The 18,629-nt window shown below is 39.4% G+C and overlaps 1 protein-coding gene across 1 annotated transcript; it reads left to right on the plus strand.

Annotated features, from left to right (window-relative positions):
- The first annotated feature begins 17,780 nt into the window (after positions 1-17,780).
- LOC119824245 (40S ribosomal protein S27-like) lies at positions 17,781-18,056 on the plus strand. The gene has a single exon (XM_038344397.1). It carries the CDS (start codon positions 17,781-17,783, stop codon positions 18,054-18,056), a length of 276 nt encoding a protein of 91 aa, XP_038200325.1.
- The last annotated feature ends 573 nt before the right edge of the window (positions 18,057-18,629 follow it).

An 18,629-nucleotide genomic window follows, 5' to 3' on the forward strand; every position in this document is an offset into this window, starting at 1 on the left:
TGGGTGCTAGAAATTGAACCTGTGTCCTCTGGAAGAGCAGTCAGTGCTCTTAACATCTGAGCCATCTCTCCATCTCTATCTGTGGGCTTCTTTTTGAAAGTATTTTTAAAAATTATTTATTAAATTTACAGTCCTCCTTCCTCTCTTTCCAGTCCCTCCTCCCACCTCCCGCATCCTGCCATCCGTCCATTTCTATTTAGAAGAGGGTAGACCTCCTATGGCTATCAACAAAGCATGGCCTATTAGGTTGTAGTAAGACTAAACACCTTCGCCTTGTAGTCAGTATACAAGGAGAACCAGTATGAGGAATTTCTCATGTTGGATGAACCATCTCTCCGTACCTATCTGTGGACTTCTTAGGGGTAAATTTTGTCACATTCCTATTGAGTTTCACAACCCAGTGATTGGTGTGTATTATAATTAAGTAGTGTTGAATGTTTGTGGTGGAACCCATCCACTTCCTTCATGCGCAAAGGGTGATCTTATTGACAGATGCATAGGATCTCTTGGGAGCTCATTAGTAGTGTGAAATCACACTCTAAACAGGAGTCCCCATTTGAACAACAACCCAGGCAGGTTGCATGCACTCTGTGGACCTCACAGTTCACTGAGCTTTTGTGAGCCTCTGTCCCCACCCTCAGTCAAGTGAGGTAGGAAGCAAAGGTACACTTACAGGAGAAACGAATCTAGAAAGTTCTATTTTAAGCACAGGAAGGGTCTTACCACCCCACTCAGAAAGTAAAAATGACAACTAAGAACGAAAACGCAACTGTTTTTTTTTTTTTTTTAAGAAGCATGTGCCAAAAAACTTGAGAATATGAGAACTGCAAGTTCTGTGCTAGAAATCAACTTATAGCCTGAAAAGCAAATTACAGATGCTGATTTAAAAAAAAAAAAAGGCTCTGTTCAGAAGTCAGAATGAGAAAGCATTCTGTGTGCATTGCTTTGCCTGTGTTTATGAGCACATACTTGCACCTCCTGGTTTGCTGGCTTGAGATTACATGATGGACAAGATCCTCTCTCTGCATGACACTGCATGCAGATGGATCAGCAGGAACTGAAGAAAACGTGTAACGCAGCCGCTAAATGATGTTGTATAGGTAGATGCAGAACATGTACAAACCTGACGCAACTCTCAGTTCCTTGAAGGTAAAGAAGACGCAACTCTCAGTTCCTTGAAGGTAAAGCTTGCTTCTTACTTTACTAGACTCTTAATTCCCTAGGAACTGCCTGGAGGGCTATGAAGAAACTCCAACCCACCACATTCCCCTCTCTGTACTGGTCTTTAACCAAATACGAAATGGGGAGTCAGACCAGCAAAATTATCAATATCAGAAGTAAAAATGAATTGACAAGCATGGCTTGAGCTCAAAGACAAAACCAGTTTCCTGCGATTTCCTTTCTAAATCCTGCTTGACCTTGCGCTCACAGGCAGATAAGAGTCGATCTACAAGAGAGATGCTCCAGTCCTGTGGAGGATGCCAGCTGGCGCCAAGCTTTGATTGCGGACCAGGAGGAGGGACTGGATTACAACTTCCTGTCCTCTAATGTAAGAGTTTCTTCCCGAGGTTAATGTGGTCAAAAGGGCAAGAATCCTGTCTCTGGGAGCCAGCCACACATCCTCTTTCTGGAGGGCGTGCTAAGGTAAAGACATGAGGAAATCAAAAGGATGGTTTCTTGTTTATTTGAGTTTATAATAAGAGTGCACAAAACATTCATTACTGGGCGGAATAAAATTAAAAGTACACTTCTTTGGGAGAGATCAAAGAGATAGGATTTGTGCTTTCTCGTCTAGTCAGACTAAAGAGAGGAAATTTTAACCTGGAGATAGCCACTTTAAGGGTATAGGGCATTTTGAAAACTGTTTCTTTTAGTACATATATACACATATATGTTATATAATTATATATAATATATTATTAAAACATATTAATTATACACACTAATTGGTTTCATTGTCCAATTTTTATACATGTATGTAATATATTTTGATCATGTTCACCCTCTGGCCATCTCCTCAACTAGTCCCCCCACTACTATCATGCCCTTTTTGGATTTTGTTAGTTTTCAGTGACTCTATGAGTATCATCAGGGTTACTTATGAGAGCGTGGGTGAGGGGGCTGTTTACAGAAGCACAGACCCCTTACCAGTGGCTATATCATTGATGAAAATATCGCTCCCTTTTCCAGAAGGCATTAACTGCTTACAGATACTCAGGGTTTGGGGGATGGGGAGGCTTCTTGTGCCCCTCCCTGCTCCATTATGGGATACTGATAGGCCCTATCATTTGCAAGTACTGTGTAGCTACTCACATTTCTGTGAATCCAAGACTGCAATGACACGGACCAGCAAGTTGGTTCAGTGGGTAAGGCTGTCCGCTACATGACTTGATGGTCGGGGTTTGATTCCTGGGACCCGCAAGGCTGAATGAGAAAGAACTGACTTCCTCAGTTGTCCTTTGACCTCCACATGTGTGCTTGGCACACACATCCGCCTCCCACCCAAACAAAGAAAGTAGAGTTTATTTTTTTTTAATAAAGATCTTGATGGTCATATTGTGCCCAGAAGTCTGCACTCTATAGTGCCCTGCTCTGTCCTCCAGTTATTACATTCTTTTTGCCCCCTCTTGTGTGCTATTCCATAATATGTGGAGTGTGAGATATCAATGTCCTATTTATGACTGAGTACTCAAGCCCTTATCATGAACACACTGACCAGTTAGGAGTCTCTGTAGTCACTCCTGTAAGCATTGCATGTCTCTACAATGTTGGAAATGCAGACATTAAGATCTGAGTTTGATACCCCAAATCCATGTAAAATAACAGCCAGGCACAGCAGTGCAGAGCTGGGATCTCAGGTTTGAGGTGGTAGAAACAGGAGGGTCCAAGGAGCTTTCTGACCAACCAATCTTATCAAACCGGTGTGTTCCAAGTTTGGTGAGAGACCTTGTCTCAAAAATTAGGGTAAAGAGCAAATGAAGAAAACACCTGACGTCGGTCTTTGACCTCCACATGCATGGACACATTCATGAACATACACACGTACAGAAAAAAAAAAAACGCATAGGCAACATGCTTATATAACAATAACTTTCATTTCTATTTACAACAGTGCTATGAGCTTAGGCAGGTCTTAGTAATTACGTTGATAATTTTATTTGGCAGGCGTGGCTAGAATTTCATCAAATCCTGTGAGATAGTAGACAAAGATTAGAAAGTTCAAACTCAGTAACCTAGAATGGTGGTGCATGCCCACCCAAGCACTCAGGAGGATCAAGTAGGAGTATCACAAGTCTAGGTATGGAGTGAGCTGCTGTTTGAACCAAACAAATCAAGAGACAAATAGAAATACTAATAAAAAAATTTCTTCACACTTTCTTACTATTCACAAACTACTGAAAGTGGTGAAATGATAGCTCCTACCATAGATTATGCTGGTTTTCAAACCTTAGAGAATTTTTATTTTCTTTGTTTGATATTCAATAGAGAATGTGGACTTATGTGATCTCCAAGTTCATTCTATGTCTATAAACGCTCAGTATATCTTCTTTTAAACTTAGGAAGAATAACTTAAATAGTATAATACATTTATTCCAATCAGTCGGGTATGAAAGTGAGATTGTGCTATTTAGGGCCTTTCTATGCTCATAACTGTGCATTGTGAGCACTACTGTCCACAATGGCAGGTAGCTACTATTTGGCTATTGCTTTTCCACACACCAATGTTGTTTGTTTTACTCTCTTGAATTTTGGGGAGCCCACCACCCAGCTCCCAAATAAATCACACAAACCCTTTGCTTGGCTTGTTTCTTGCCAGCTTTTCTTAACTTAAATTATCCTGACTACCTTTTGCCTCTGGGCTTTTGCCTTTTCTTACTTCTGTATATATTGATTTCACTCTTACTCTGTGGCTGGCTGGGTGGCTGACCCCTGACATGTTCTTCTCCTTGTAGCTCTTACTCCTCATTTCTCCTCCCATTTATATTCTTGCCTGCTGGTACTTCCTATCTGCCTTGGTCTGCCTCACTATTGGCCATTCAGATCTTTATTAAGAACATTAGGTGTTTTAGACAGGCAAAGAATCACAGCTTCACAGAGTTAAACAAATGCAGCATAAACAAAGCTACACACTTTAAAATAATATTCCCCAGTACACCAAACACTGTTCTAAGAATTTTACATACACAACTTGTTTAACACTCTCAACCACCATGACAAAGGTGGCCACTGTGCTCGTGTTCCTGATCAGAAAACCAAGGCACACATAGATCAAATAACTTGCCCATATTCCCATCGTTCATAAGTGTAAGGAGTGAGTTGCAAGCTAGCAGACTTGTTGCAGACCCTGTGTTTCTCCCACTCAAGAAGCAACAAAGGAGTTGGGGTTGTGTTGGGCTCTGTAGTACTCACAAGAGATGAGAGCCATGTGATGCCTTAGAGCTGACTGCTGAAGCTGACTTGGGCGTGGTGTTTGCTGAGTCCTGTGTGAGATCAGTAGTGTTTGTGATTGGCTATCAGAGGGAGTTGAGAAGTGGATGAAAAGAATGATTGCCAAGGGAAGTGTAGAACACTGCGGTGGAGTGGGCAGCTTGTGGGAGGAAAGGGTAAAGGGTAAGATAGCCTTCAGGGCAGGTATGCTGAGGAGGAGAAAAATGGACAGACTGTAAATGAGAGATCAGTGATCCAAGCAAGAGTGGCGAGAGACCAAGCAAATGGTACAGAAAAGTAATGATTGCATAGAGCTCAGGCCAATCACATGTGCGTGTAGGGGCTGTAACATACTCCCTACCTAGGTCTGGTCCCAGACTGGAGTGCACTTAAATCTGAAGATGAAGATGCTCCAGGCTTTTCTGGAGAAGAGAAGGTGGATGCTTGCAGTAACAGTCCTGGGGAAAGCACAGCTTGTAGGCAGAACTGACAGCTCTTACTGCACTTCCCCTCCCTCAAGCACAGATATGTTGGGAAAACAAATAAAATAGGATTGGCAGCAATGCCAAAGATGAAAGGAGAGGCCGGGGGAGGGGCAAACTGTTGAACCAAATTTATGGTTAAGGGCCAGCCCCTATCACCCATAAGCTAAAAATGAACTCTAGTGGTGTTGGGAAAATCAACAGTTTCCATTTACTAAACACCACATGTCTTGTGAACACCCAGTTTTACTCCCTTTTAGCTGACGACTCTAAAATTTGCTGGTCTTGTGGTATACGGTTCTATGAAAACCAAAACAACTTTCAAACAGACACAACCCCACAATCAAGCTGGTTTTGTTTTATAAAATTCCTATTCTATATTGTAAGATTTTTTGAACATTTCAGAAAGCCCAACTAACAGTATTATCAAAAAATATAACATATCTATACACACTCACACATAGATACACAGACACAGGCATCTTCATGGATACATTTGTATTTTTAGTTAAAAAAATGAAAACTAAAAATTTTAAAATGGCTACCTCTTTGTGGGAAGAAATAGTGTAGAATAAGCAAAGAAAAATACTGAGTCTTGCTAGGCATGGTGGTGGATGTTTGAAACTCAAGCACTTGTGAGGCCAAGGCAAAGGAGGAAGAGGAGGAAGAAGAGAAGGCAGAGGCACAAGCATGCATATTTCTGCTAACTCAAAACTAGCTTGCTCGATATAGTGAGTTCCAGGACAGTTGGGGCTACAGAGAGATACTCTGTGTCAAAAAACTGAAATAAAAAGAAAATGGGTCTTTAAAAACTGTATTTTGGCAGGGCAGTGGTGGTGCATGCCTTTAATTCCAGCAGAGGCAGAGGTAGGTAGCTCTTTGTGAATTCAAGTTCAGCCTGATCTATAGAGTGAATTCCAGGAGAGACAGGACTACACAAAGAAACCCTATCTCAAAACAAAAAAACAAACAAAAATAAAAACAAAACAACAAAAACAAAAAAAAAAACCCTCATATCTTCTAGAGTTTGATTTTGGAATCATGAGAATTCTTTGTAAAGTTAGGTAATAACAGTACTTCATAAATAACCTTAAAAAAAAAACCTGAAATAACCTCAAATTCATGTTGGGGTGATACCATAGCCAGATAGATAAAATAAATGTGTCTAATGATTTTAATCATCTTGATATGTTATAAGAAAAAAATGAGACAGAAAGGCATTTTAATCCATATTTTCATAGTAAAACTAATACTTTATTTTAGAAATGATACATAAAGGGATAAGGAGATGATTCTGTCAGTATTGTGTTTGCTGCATAAATATAAAGACCTGACTTCAGTCTCCTAGAATCTACATTAAAAGCCAAATGCAGTGATGCCAACCTGTAATCCCAGCACTGGGGAGGCAGAGACAGGAAGATCCTGGGACTTGCTGGCCTGTCCATCTGGCCAAATCTGTAGACTGCTAGTTCAATAAGAAATTTGGTCTCAAAACACTAAGATGGAGTGCAAGTGAAGAAGATACAACATCAACCTCTGGCCTCAATGCAAACACATTTTATACAAATGTGCAAATATACACAGGGATATATATGTACCTCTGACCTCCATGCAAACACATGCATACACACACACGAACATATATGAAGGCATACAACCCCCATGTGCTACTCCCAAAATAAAAATGGGTGACATATAAAGAATATAGGGTGTTATAAGCCTGTATAGATGTGGTTGATTGGGAACAAAACTTTCCTGTGTGACAGTAAAGAACACAAGTGTAGGCAGAGATTGCTTGTTCATTTCCCAGCCACCCAGACCTGAAGAATCACACAGAAACTATATTAATTACAGCACTGTTTGGCCAATGGCTTATGCATAATTCTAGCTAGGTCTTGCATCTTGAATTAAGAAATTTCATTATTTTATGTATTGCCATAAGGCTGTGGCTTACTAGGTAAAGTTCTGGCATCTGTCTCCTTCAGCAGCTACATGGCATCTCCCTGTAGACTCAGCTTACTCTCTTTATATATCTCTCCCAGTCTGGCAATATTCTGCTAAGCCATTGGCTGAAACAGCTTTATTCTTTAGTCAATAAAAGCAACACATATACAGAAAGATATCCCACATCATCTCCCTTTTTCTGTCTAAATAAAGACCAGTTATCAAGCAAGAATTACAGTTACAATACTTTTTTGTGAGTCTACAATTTCATATCTAATTTACCTTTTATCATAACTGAGGAAAACTATAACTATCTAGTCTTCAACTCCATCAAAGACTCCAGAAGGATATAATGTTATCTAAGTAAACAGAAAGTGCATTGCAAGCAACTTCTAAAACTCTAGAATTGACAGAGACATCTTGCTGCCTGGACAGTCACCCAAAGTTCTGTAAAGTTGGAGCATTCATCTTCAGTTTACAGGCCTATAGACTTTTCCATGAAGTAGGAAAGTTGAAGATCTGTTCTGCCTTTATTAGCAGTTTGTCAGTTGCTTTTTTCTGACAGTCCTGCAGAATGTCTGCCAATTTCTTCTATGAAGCAGGAACCCTAAAGGACCATTCCATCTTTGGGAATGTTTAGCAGTTACTTTTTTGTGGGTCTTGCATGTCCAGTTTGTACAGCATACCATCAAGTAGTCCAGGCAAGAGCAGTTTCTTGTCCAAATGTCTAGCCTTGTCACATTAAAGGCAAATTCCATAATGAGTTTGTTCAATGTCTATCAACCTCTCTGAAGGAATTGGTGCTGCCAGAAGCAGACATGTCTCACTGTTGAGAAAAGTCTAGGTTCTTTAAAATTTTAAATGCCATATTCTATAGGTCTTTGAAGTTTTAAAGATTATTATCTAACTGAAATTCATCTCTATATATCTAGAAAACCTAACATGACTGCAAGTTTGATTATTATAAATGACTACCTATTAATTTGCAATTTTAATTATACAATATGTTTTTAAATGAGCTGCATAAACACAGTACCTTAAATAAGAGCAGCAATACAGATACACAGTGTAATGAACTTGACATTAAATTTGTATGAATAGACCAAGAGATCGGTAGCAATGCAAAGTATTCATCTTTATATTATACCCCCTTTTAAATCAAAACAATCATTTTGGGAATTTGGTCATTGTTTTCTCCAAACTGCTTCCTGCTTTTTGGTGGGCAAAGTATTTTTAGGGTTCCTGGAGAATGTTTGTGGGCAGGTCTTTTTCCATCAAACCACATTAGCCTGGAAGGAATCCACAGGTTCTCATCCTCTGTGGAAACAAAAGCAGAACCTCTTTTCCAAAGCAACATATGTTTAAACCCAAATCAAGATACCTTAATGTTGGTTTAACTTATCAGTCTCCTGAATCAAATGTCTCTCTGCAGTCAAAAAATTCAAAGAAAACACAACAATATGCATAATCCAGATTCTCTGTTTATTTTCCATCTTTATTTGGCTTATTTTCTTTAATCCTTTAATATATGACTGTCTGTATTCTTTTATAATACTTTTACTGTCTCTTTAAAGACTTTACTTCTTTTTTATAACTGTCTATACTCTTTTCTCTCTCTTCCAAGCCTACATACATTTTTAAGCATACTGTGTTTCATTTAGAGGTCCTTATGTCTGAATGTGTCCTATTCAGTATCTGAAATCCTTTTCTGACAAGGAACATTTTAAAATAGTTAATGGTATGGTTGGAGTAGCCCTGGATGCTGGCTTTACCTCTCTTGGACTTTCGATACAGCAGAGGTATGTTTACCACCAGCTCTGAGAATGCTGGTTGGGAGCCATGCTCACCACCTCAACTCTGGGAAGCACAGTGTAGCACATAAACCCTTTTGTCTGAGTAAAAGCTAAATCTGCTGTGCAACATGGAAATGTCTCTGTGTATGGCAGGAATCTGCCATGCTTTCCTGCTTGTGCATTTCTAGCAGACCCAATCTAGCTGCTTTCCCAGGCATGGTGAGGACCAGCCTTGACAAAAGCATCTCTTGCTAGGGTAGAGGTGTGGGAATTTAGAAATATTAGTAAAGAATATGAGACACATAAAAATAATAATAAAGAAACCATAGAATAATCCTGGGAGGTCATTCCAGTGATTACTGAATCACCTGTCTTTGTTTTTCCATAGCTTTTGTACATAATATAAACACAGGGAGAAGGTAACAAAGGACTTTATTAATACATAAGTAGGACAACTCAACCAGTCAATCGCTTTATCACTCTGACAAATCAAATCATTAGCATTCTGTTGTGTAGTTTAGCGAAGCTGCTCTAAATCATATATCCTGAAGGTAGCCCCTCCCCAGGTGACCACATAGTTACAACAGAAGGAACAGAAGTACATTTGCATATCTTGACCACCAGTCAGGATGGCATGGATCTATTTGAATGAACTATTTTTATGTTGAAAGAACCAAGGAATCACATCCTGAGTTGGAATGTGCAACTATGCTTATCGATCATTTGAGCAACCTCCAACTCTCTGACCATAAGACAATGTGGAAATAGGCCTACATTTATGGACCTCCACACAGTTTGGGGTGCTGAACAACTGGCATACTCTCAGCTACTTACATACAAGCACCTGGACCTAAAGTATGTGGCTGACCATGCAGGTTAGCCCCAAATGTATGGATGCCATTTGTAGGCAGAGACTCTTCATTTGTTTTCTATCTGCCCGGATCTGAATAATCACACAGAAACTATATTAATTACAACCCTGCTTGGTAAATGGCTTATGCACATTCCTAGTTAACTCTTAATTTAATCTTAAATTAACGCATTTCTATTATTATCTCCATGAGAGTTTGGCTTTCTGAGTAAAGTTCTGATGTCTATCTCCTTGGGCAGCTACATGGCATTTCCCTGACTCTGCCTACTCTCTCTATATATCTCATCTAGTCTGGCTATATCCTGCCAAGCAATTGGCTGAAACAGCTTATTCAATAAAAGCAACACATATACAGAATGACATCTCATATCACACAAGCATAAACTGGATGTTAAATAAGAACCTGAAGTTCAATTCTAAATTGAAAGTTTGCTCATAAGTTCATGACTTTTCCTCTCTGGAAACTTCTTCCCTAAATCTGTCTATTGAATCAAAAGAAACTTAAAGGAAATGGCATGAGCTTTTTCTCTTATCATTTTGAAAAGCGACTTTCAGTTTTTCCAAATGTGAAGCAACAGCGCATCCATGAAACAAGATAATAGGACCAAGCAAAACATTCTAAGGAATGTAAAGTAGTTTAATGTGTGTGTGATCATATCCTTGGAGAAAGACCATAGTCAACCTCATGCAAACAAGAACATTTGGAGAAACAACAATAAAATTACTTCTAAATTTGGTGAAAAATACCAACTGAAATATCCGAAAGAGGGCAAGTACAATGAAAACTATATATGGCTAGAGGGAGCATAATTAAATTACCAAAAACCAAATACAAAGCAAAAATCTTTTTTAAAACTCAAAGAAAATATTTGAGTTTTTAAAAAGCATTCATTGGGAAGAAGAAAGTAGTTCCAGAGGAAAGTAGGTCCTGGTACCATAATAGAGAGTGTCAGGGATAGAAGTTTATGGATAAATATAAAGGACATTTGAAATTCTATTATTTTTTCTTGGCTAATGCCACGCCTGCATGGCCTGGAACCAAAACTGAGTGAAGGATGTCAGGATTGAACATGCGTACACCTCTCAAGCTTCTGGTAGAAGAAGCCCTTTTTTGAACAGCACCATGGAGGTTTTATACTTAACACAGCCAAGCAGACCAACAGGTGAAGACCTCATCACCTGATCCTCAGTCAAGGCCAGGGCAATGCGTGCTCAGGAAGCAAGGTTGGTAAACAACTTTGACACAACTCTCAGAAGCTCAAATCAAACGGGAAAGAAAAGGTCACTAGCGGGGAAGAGCAGCTAGAGGATAGGACTCCAAATGGTCCCAACAGGCTAAAACAGTTTTATTCAAGAACCAATGAAAGCAACACATATACAGAAGGACATCCCACATTATCTCCCTTTTTATATGTAATTAAAAAGGTGAAATTATATTTTTTAAAAATTTTTAAAAAGATTAATGACTGGGAGAAAAAAGTAACAATGTAATATGGAAATTTTAGAATATATAAGAATAGGAGCTTGAAGAATGAACATGAGAAGTGGAAACAGGATGTGCATGTCAAACTGTGGTGCATTAAATAAACTTGAACTGCCCTGAACAATCACTATATGCTTTGAAGAACTCCAGCTAAAAAGCCAAAAAAGGATGGATATGAAAGGATAACTATCAAACAGAAAAGAATCTAAGAAAGAAGAAACAGGCAGAAAATATGAGACAAATAAAAACAAATATTATGATAATAAACCAAACATATCACCCATTTCACAAATGCAAAAGTAATACAAGCTCCAATTAACTGCCAATTAATATTAGAAACTGCTGCACTGGAAAACAATAGAAACATGGTTATACATGTTCGGTTTATAAGATCTATGCCTTGAATGTTAAAGTTCAGCTCTGAGGTAGAAGGGTAGAAAAAAGATATCCCACACAAATACCAATCATAATTAAAGTAAAAAGTATATACTGATATTAACAGAACTTAAAAGAAAGAATTTTATCAGGTGAAGAGGGATATTTTATAATTCAAGCATCAATTTTGTAGAAAAATTCAATTCTAAATATATATGGAGTTGAAAGAAGGTCTTAAAACAGACATAACAAAGATCAAGGGTGTGGGGGAAATCTATTAATCTATCACTAAAACCTCAATCAAGAAACCTCTGTAGAGACAATACATCAGTAGAAGAGAGAGTCTATCTATCAACTCACACATTTCCTTATAAAATTAAACATGTCTATATCTTTTCCTAGATATTTACAAAAGACCAATGAAAATAAAGTTTTCATTGTACAAGAAAGTGTACAGCAGTTTCAAGCTGTAGTTTTATGCACAACAGCAAATTTCTATCAATAGGATAACGAGTTTAGAAACCAAGCTTTGGTCACATATGGCCATTCAGCAATACAAAGGAATGCTACTGCCTACGACTACATGGATGTAATTCTAAACCATTCTGCTAAGTGGAAGAACGTGGACATAGAACTGGTAACTTCATTTGTATGACATTCTAGAATAGGAAAAAGTGAGTCAGGAAAACAATCATAGGATGCTGGTTGAGTGTATCTATGTAGTAATTCTGAAGGAAGATTCGCAGGGGGATTTTCTCAGAGAAGTGGAAGCACCCTGTCCTGACTGGGAGATGTGGCTACAGAGGTAGACACGTTCAGTAAAACTCAGAATATGTAGGATCTATATGTTCCATGGCATACAATTACACTTCCAACTTTAAAGAGGTCCTCTTTTAGGTTAGAAACTAAATTAAATGCGAACACAAACTACTTCTTTAGACTTAGATGCCACATGACTTTTCCTAAAAATTTCAGTATTTAATAAATTCCAATTAAAATATCACGAAGATGTGGCTCTTGTAGGAAAGTTTGGGTCTATCCATTGGCAGGGAAAAAAAGGTTGTTTACTAAAATTAATCCACTCAGTGATTCTTTCTGTTTAGAAAATATTGTTGCTTCCCTGTGGTCTGAAAAATCTTCTTCTAAAATAGACTAGGCTAGGGATGTCCTGACAGGAGTACTTGAACTGACCAGAAAGATTATTAGTGATTTTGCCCTGGATCTTTTTTAATTAATTAATTTATTTATTAAAATTTTCCACCTCCTCCCATTTCCCTCCCACTCCCCCTCTTCTTCTTCCCTCTCCAGTCCGAAGAGAAGCCAGGGTGCCCTGTCCTGTGGGAAGTCCAAGGCCCTTCCCCCTCCATCTTCGTCTAGGAAGGTGAGGATCCAAACAGACTAGGCTCCCACAAAGCCAGTACATGCAGTAGAATCAAAACCCAGTGCCATTATCGTTGGCTTCTCAGTCAGCCCTCACTGTCAGCCACATTCAGAGAGTCCAGTCTGATCACATGCTCATTCAGTCCCAGTCCAGCTGGCCTTGGTGAGTTCCCATTAGATCAGTCCCACCGTCTCCGTGGGTGGAGGCACCTCTCGCCGTCCTGACTTTTTTGCTGACGTTCTCCCTCCTTTTCTTCATCTGGACCTTGGGAGCTCAGTCCAGTGCTCCAATGTGGGTCTCTGTTTCTATCTCCATCCATCGTCAGATGAACGTTCCTTCCAGATGGATCTTAAGCGATCTATCTAAAATGGCGCAAGGTTATATAACTAGTTTTCCCTCTATGCATTAAGCCCTATGATGCTGCCTGACAGGTGGGAATAAACAGAGAGACATGTGAATGGGAGATTAGGTCAGAGATTAGCACAACTAGCATGCTTGCCAGAGGTTAGGAGCCATGTCAAGAAAAGTCTTGTTTATGTGGTTACAAGAAAGGGTGTTCATATTCAGGTTCTTGGAATTTCCCTCACCCTTGGCTTAGACTCTTAGAGTAAAGAAAGTCTGGAGACAACGGCTTTCTGGTGACATCAGTTTGTGTGACGTGGTGTCATGATGCTAGTTGCACACACTGCTAATGAAGAGGGGATCTTGAAGTTGGATCTTGAGTCTGGGGGTTACTCTTGGCCTGGAAAAAAAAATCAATCTACCTCTGCTTCAGCCCACCACCAAAGCATTCTGGGTGAGTCCATCACCGTTTAGAACCCAAAGACCTGAGGATGGCTGGCTACTGAGAGAATTTCCTGGAATGTTTCAGAGAGCAATGGAAAACACCCTTAGTCAATTCCAGTCTGAGAAATGAGTTTGTAAACACAGAAAATATCTCACCAAAATTCTGTGGCTTCACAAATCAACCTGGCTTCATATCTTAGTTACAAAATATTTTTCTTCCAACCCTCTCTCACCCTTACCCCTGGAAATTAACAGGAAGGGATCCGCCTTTCTGTCTTGGCCAAATTTCTTGGACTGTTTCTTTAATCTTGTAAGCAAGCTCATATTCCTGGCCCTACTGTCTTTTCCGGTTTCTGTTTGTCTTGTTTGAGGAAGGTTTCTTCCAACACTCAGTTCTGACTGATTCTTTCTGAAGTCGGGGCTCCTTTTATCCTGCTGATATGCGCTATCACTTGCATAGGCAAGTCCGTCTGGCACTGGATTGATTACAGGTCGATGGTAGACTTGCTGGATTGCTTTCTCTACTGTGGTTGATAACTAATTCCTATTAAGTTCTTACTCAGTGTCCTGAATTTTGTTAGAGAGGTATTTGTTTTATCAGCCTGCTTTGCTCATATTTTTTTTACAGCCTCTCAGTTCACAATTTCTCTCTTAAAACTTTTTTATTACATTTGTTATTGTGTGTGCACATCTGTGTGTGTGTGTGTGTGTGTGTGTGTGTGTGTGTATGTTTGTGTGTTTGATGGTGCTCAGTCCTCTTCTCCCCACCATTAAAGTCCTGAGGACACACACAGCTCAAATCACTAGGTTCAGCAGCAGGCCCTTCTGCCCACGGAATGCTCTCGCTCTTCCTCTCTCTCTCTCTCTCTCTCTCTCTCTCTCTCTCTCTCTCTCTCTCTCTCTCTCTCTCTCCTTATAGTCTGTAGTCTGTTTCTCTAGATGTAAGAGCGGATGAAGATTAACTTCAAAGCCCCCTGTGAGACATGCCAAACCTATGCAATTTGATTGTAGCTTAAACCTCTTAGACTTATTTTCCTGATTTCTTCCCATACCTAAAAGACAAAAATCTTTGCCTTAAGTGCTCAAATCTTGCTAAATAGAGAGCACATAAAAGGTGCTACTGTCTATCTTTTGACACAGTAAAGACTTCACTGTGTTCCACTGAATACCCATGGAGTGATGTTTGTTGTCGTGCTGTGTTTATCATGTCTTTTTCATTGCTCTCACGGAATCCTTGGTTGTTGTTGTTGTTTGTAACTTGTATCTTCATTGTGTGAATATGCCTTATAGTGAAGAAAGATTAAAATAATTTAGGAGACATTACATGGTTTTCAAGGGGAGGCTTACCCACAGTTATCCAAAAACAATGAACAGCATATTTGGCCCTTTAAAACATAGAGAAAGAAAGATCTTTGTCCTTTTAGAAAGCATTTAAAAATACATTTAAAAACATAACTTCAAAAAAATTATATTTTATAAGCCATTAACTTATTGAATGAACAGATTTAGGCTATTATAGGAGTCAGTCTAGAGTCTCCTAATGGGGTCTTCTCACATTGAGACCAATCAGAACTTCATCCATAGGTGGTTAAAGAAGGTGACTCTAACTATAAATGTCATCCTCCAACTATGTCTTTGGTGTTCCTTCTGGGTACATAAGAAGAAACGGTCAGCTTAACTCTTATGATTGTGTGTGTCAAGGAGATGCAGCTCTGAAGGGCTGAACACCAGACAAAGCTAATCCCCAGGTTTAAAGATGGATTACTCACAGATACTGATCTTGGCTTTTCTGATGGAAATGTTGGTATGGCTGAATAGGCAGACAATGAAAGCAGCATCTCCAGATCTAGCTACCTGGGCAGAAAGACCTTCCAGGAAGGTTTTAACATGCTCTTCTGGCTTCCAATCCAGATATCAACAAAGATCATTTCTTCACATTATAGGTTTCTCCTCAAGAGGAGCAATTGTCTACAGCCATAGACTGCTAGCGGTACATAGCTCCAGACATAAGAGATTCAAAAATTCCGTTAGGGAAATGGCCAAATTACCTGAAATCATTTTGAACTCTTCCTAGGTTCCTTTAAAAGTTTGTTGTTTCTTCTCTTCCCCGAATCACCCTTCTCTTGGGTGTTGATCTAGATTCTTTTTTCAGGCAGGTGGAATAATGCTGACAACATTTTTTTAATGTAAGGAGAACTACGCATTTAAAAATTACGTATGTATCAGAGCATTTCTTTCTTCCTCATATGTAAATGATAATTTGACTAAATTCAAAATTCTTTAGTAACTTTTCTCTTCCCCTTTCAAAATGATGTACTAGTTCTATGTGGTTCTGGAATTCATCATTGACTCAAATTCTGCCCCAAGATAGTTTCTCTTGAGCAATCTTCACCAGAGCCTGCCTAAGGCAGCAACTGGCACAAAAGCAGGTACAAGGGACCAACTGCTGAGGGAGCAGGCCTGAGCCAGAGACCTCTGTCGGAGCAGGCCCAAGGCAGCAACCTCAGGAGAAGCAGTTTAAACAAGCAATGTCCATGGGAGTAGGTCCAAATGACCCCCGGTATTACAGAGTATCCCTAGGGAGCACTGAGCAACCTCCAGGAACACTGAGTGACCTCCAGGGTGACTGGAACCGTGGCCCTGACTGCAGCATGAGGAGTAACCATCTGAGCCTTGGATCTACTGGCACCTGGAAGATTGATCACCAGAGATACAGACAGCTCCAACTACACCAATCAGATGAAAAGATGGGTAGACAAGGTAAGAACACATTCACCACCACAAAGAGCAATACAACACCAAAAAAACTAGTAGCCCTACAACAGCAAGATTTGAACAACCAAATATACACGAAGCAGAAGAAAACGACCTAAAAAATAACTTTAGAAGAATGTTTGAGGCCCTTGAAGAAGAAATGAATTTTTTTGTTTTTTCCTCAAAGAAATGGAGGAAAAAGACAAAAAATTAGAAGAAATCAACAAATCCCTTAAAGAAAACCAAGAAAAAGCAATCAAACAGGTGAAACAAATGATTAGAGACTTGAAAACCAAAATAGAGACAATAAAGAAAACACAAACCAAAGGAATTATAATAGCAGAAATTATGAGAAAATGATCAGGAACCACAAATCCAAGCATAAACAGCAGAATATAAGAGATGGAAGAGAGAATCTCAAGTGCCAAAGATACAATAGGGGAAATAGACTCATTAGCTCAAATAAAACATTAAATCTAACAAAAGCTTAACACAAAATATCCAGGAAATATGGGATACCATAAAATGACCAGTCCTAAGAATAATAGGTATAGAAGAAGGAGAAGAACTCCAGTTCAAAGGCACATAAAATATAGTCAATAAAATCATAGAAGAAAACTTTCCCCACCTAAAGAAAGATATAAATATGAAGATACAAGAAGCTTACAAAACACCAAATAGACTGAATCAAAGAAAGAAAATAAAGTTCCCTCACCACATAATAATCAAAACACTATACATACAGAATAAAGAAAGAGGCCTATCCTCCTGTAACCTCAGTGAAACTCTGAAACACAGCTTGCTCCAATACTGAGGGAACTTAAGAGGTGAGTGAACAGCCACAAGGCAGTACACCCCACTCTCTAGGACTTCCCCAGTGGGACAAAACCCTGGGCCCCTCCCACAACTCCCTGGGCTTTTCTAGTCAGCCACCAGGGAGTTTCCAGTCGGTAAGCTCCCCCCAAACCCCAAACCCAAACCCATCCACTGGACCTCCAAAGCTACTAGCCATGCCCCACCTAAGAGCTGAGTGCTTGCTACAACATGGAAGGGATTAAGAGAGAGAGCCAAGGGAGCAAACCAGGAGAGATGACCAAGAAAGCAGACTTATAGAGACCTCAGAGGCTTTCTGAGACAGACATTGACAGTACAGAGCAGACCAAGAAAAAATCCCAAACACACAAACAGCCACTGCAATGATTGCATCCAGATGCAAAGACACTGCCAGCCTCATTTGAAGGAAGAGATGGGTAGGTGCCAATGCAAGAATTCCTCCAACAACCTGAAAAGCAACATGGTAACAACACTAGAACCTAATGGTTACACAACAGGAAAACTCAATCATTCTAACCCAGAAGAAGTAGAAGAAAATGACTTCAAATGTAACTTTATGAAAATGATGGAGACCTTTAATGAGGAAATGAAAAACTACCTTAAAGAAATGGGGGAGCCTTTGCAGCAGTGACGACCTCCCTACGAGAACATGCCTCTTGCAAAGGATCTCCTTCATCCCTCTCCACAGGAGGAAAAGAGGAAACACAAGAAAAAGCGCCTGGTGCAGAGCCCCAATTCCTACTTTATGGATGTGAAGTGCCCCGGATGCTATAAAATCACCACGGTCTTTAGCCATGCACAGATGGTAGTCTTGTATGTCGGCTGCTCCACTGTCCTCTGTCAGCCTACAGGCGGGAAAGCAAGACTGACAGAAGGATGCTCCTTCAGGAGGAAACAGCACTGGAAAGCACCTGATTCGAGATAAGTGGGAACCATCTCAATAAACACATTTTGGATTAAAAAAAAGAAAAGAAAAGAAATGGGGGAAAAGACAAACAAAAATTGGAAGAAATTAATAAATCCCTCAAAGAAACCCAAGAAAACCAAGAAAAAACAATCAAACAGGTGAAGCAAATGTAAACAGTTCAAGACTTGAAGACTGAAATAGAGGTAATAAAGAAAACACAAACCAAGGGAATTCTGGATATAGAAAAACTGGGAAAACAAACAGGAACTACAGAGATAAGTATAACCAACAGAATACAAGAGATAGAAGAATCGCAGGTGCTGAAGATACTATAGAGAAAATAGATTCATTGGTCAAAGAAAACATTAAATCCAACACATTCTTAACACAAAACATCTAGGAAATATGGGACACCATGAAAAGACCAAACCTAAGAATAATAGGGGTAGAAGAGGGAGAAGAACTCCAGCTCAAAGCCACAGAAAATATATTCAACAAAATCACAGAAAAAAAATTTTCCCAACCTAAAGAAGGATATCCCTATGAAGGTACAAGAAGCTTACAGAACACCAAATAGACTGGATCAAAAAA

This window comes from Arvicola amphibius, chromosome 10 (assembly GCF_903992535.2).
Source record: "Arvicola amphibius chromosome 10, mArvAmp1.2, whole genome shotgun sequence".
NCBI classification, from domain to species: domain Eukaryota; kingdom Metazoa; phylum Chordata; class Mammalia; order Rodentia; family Cricetidae; genus Arvicola; species Arvicola amphibius.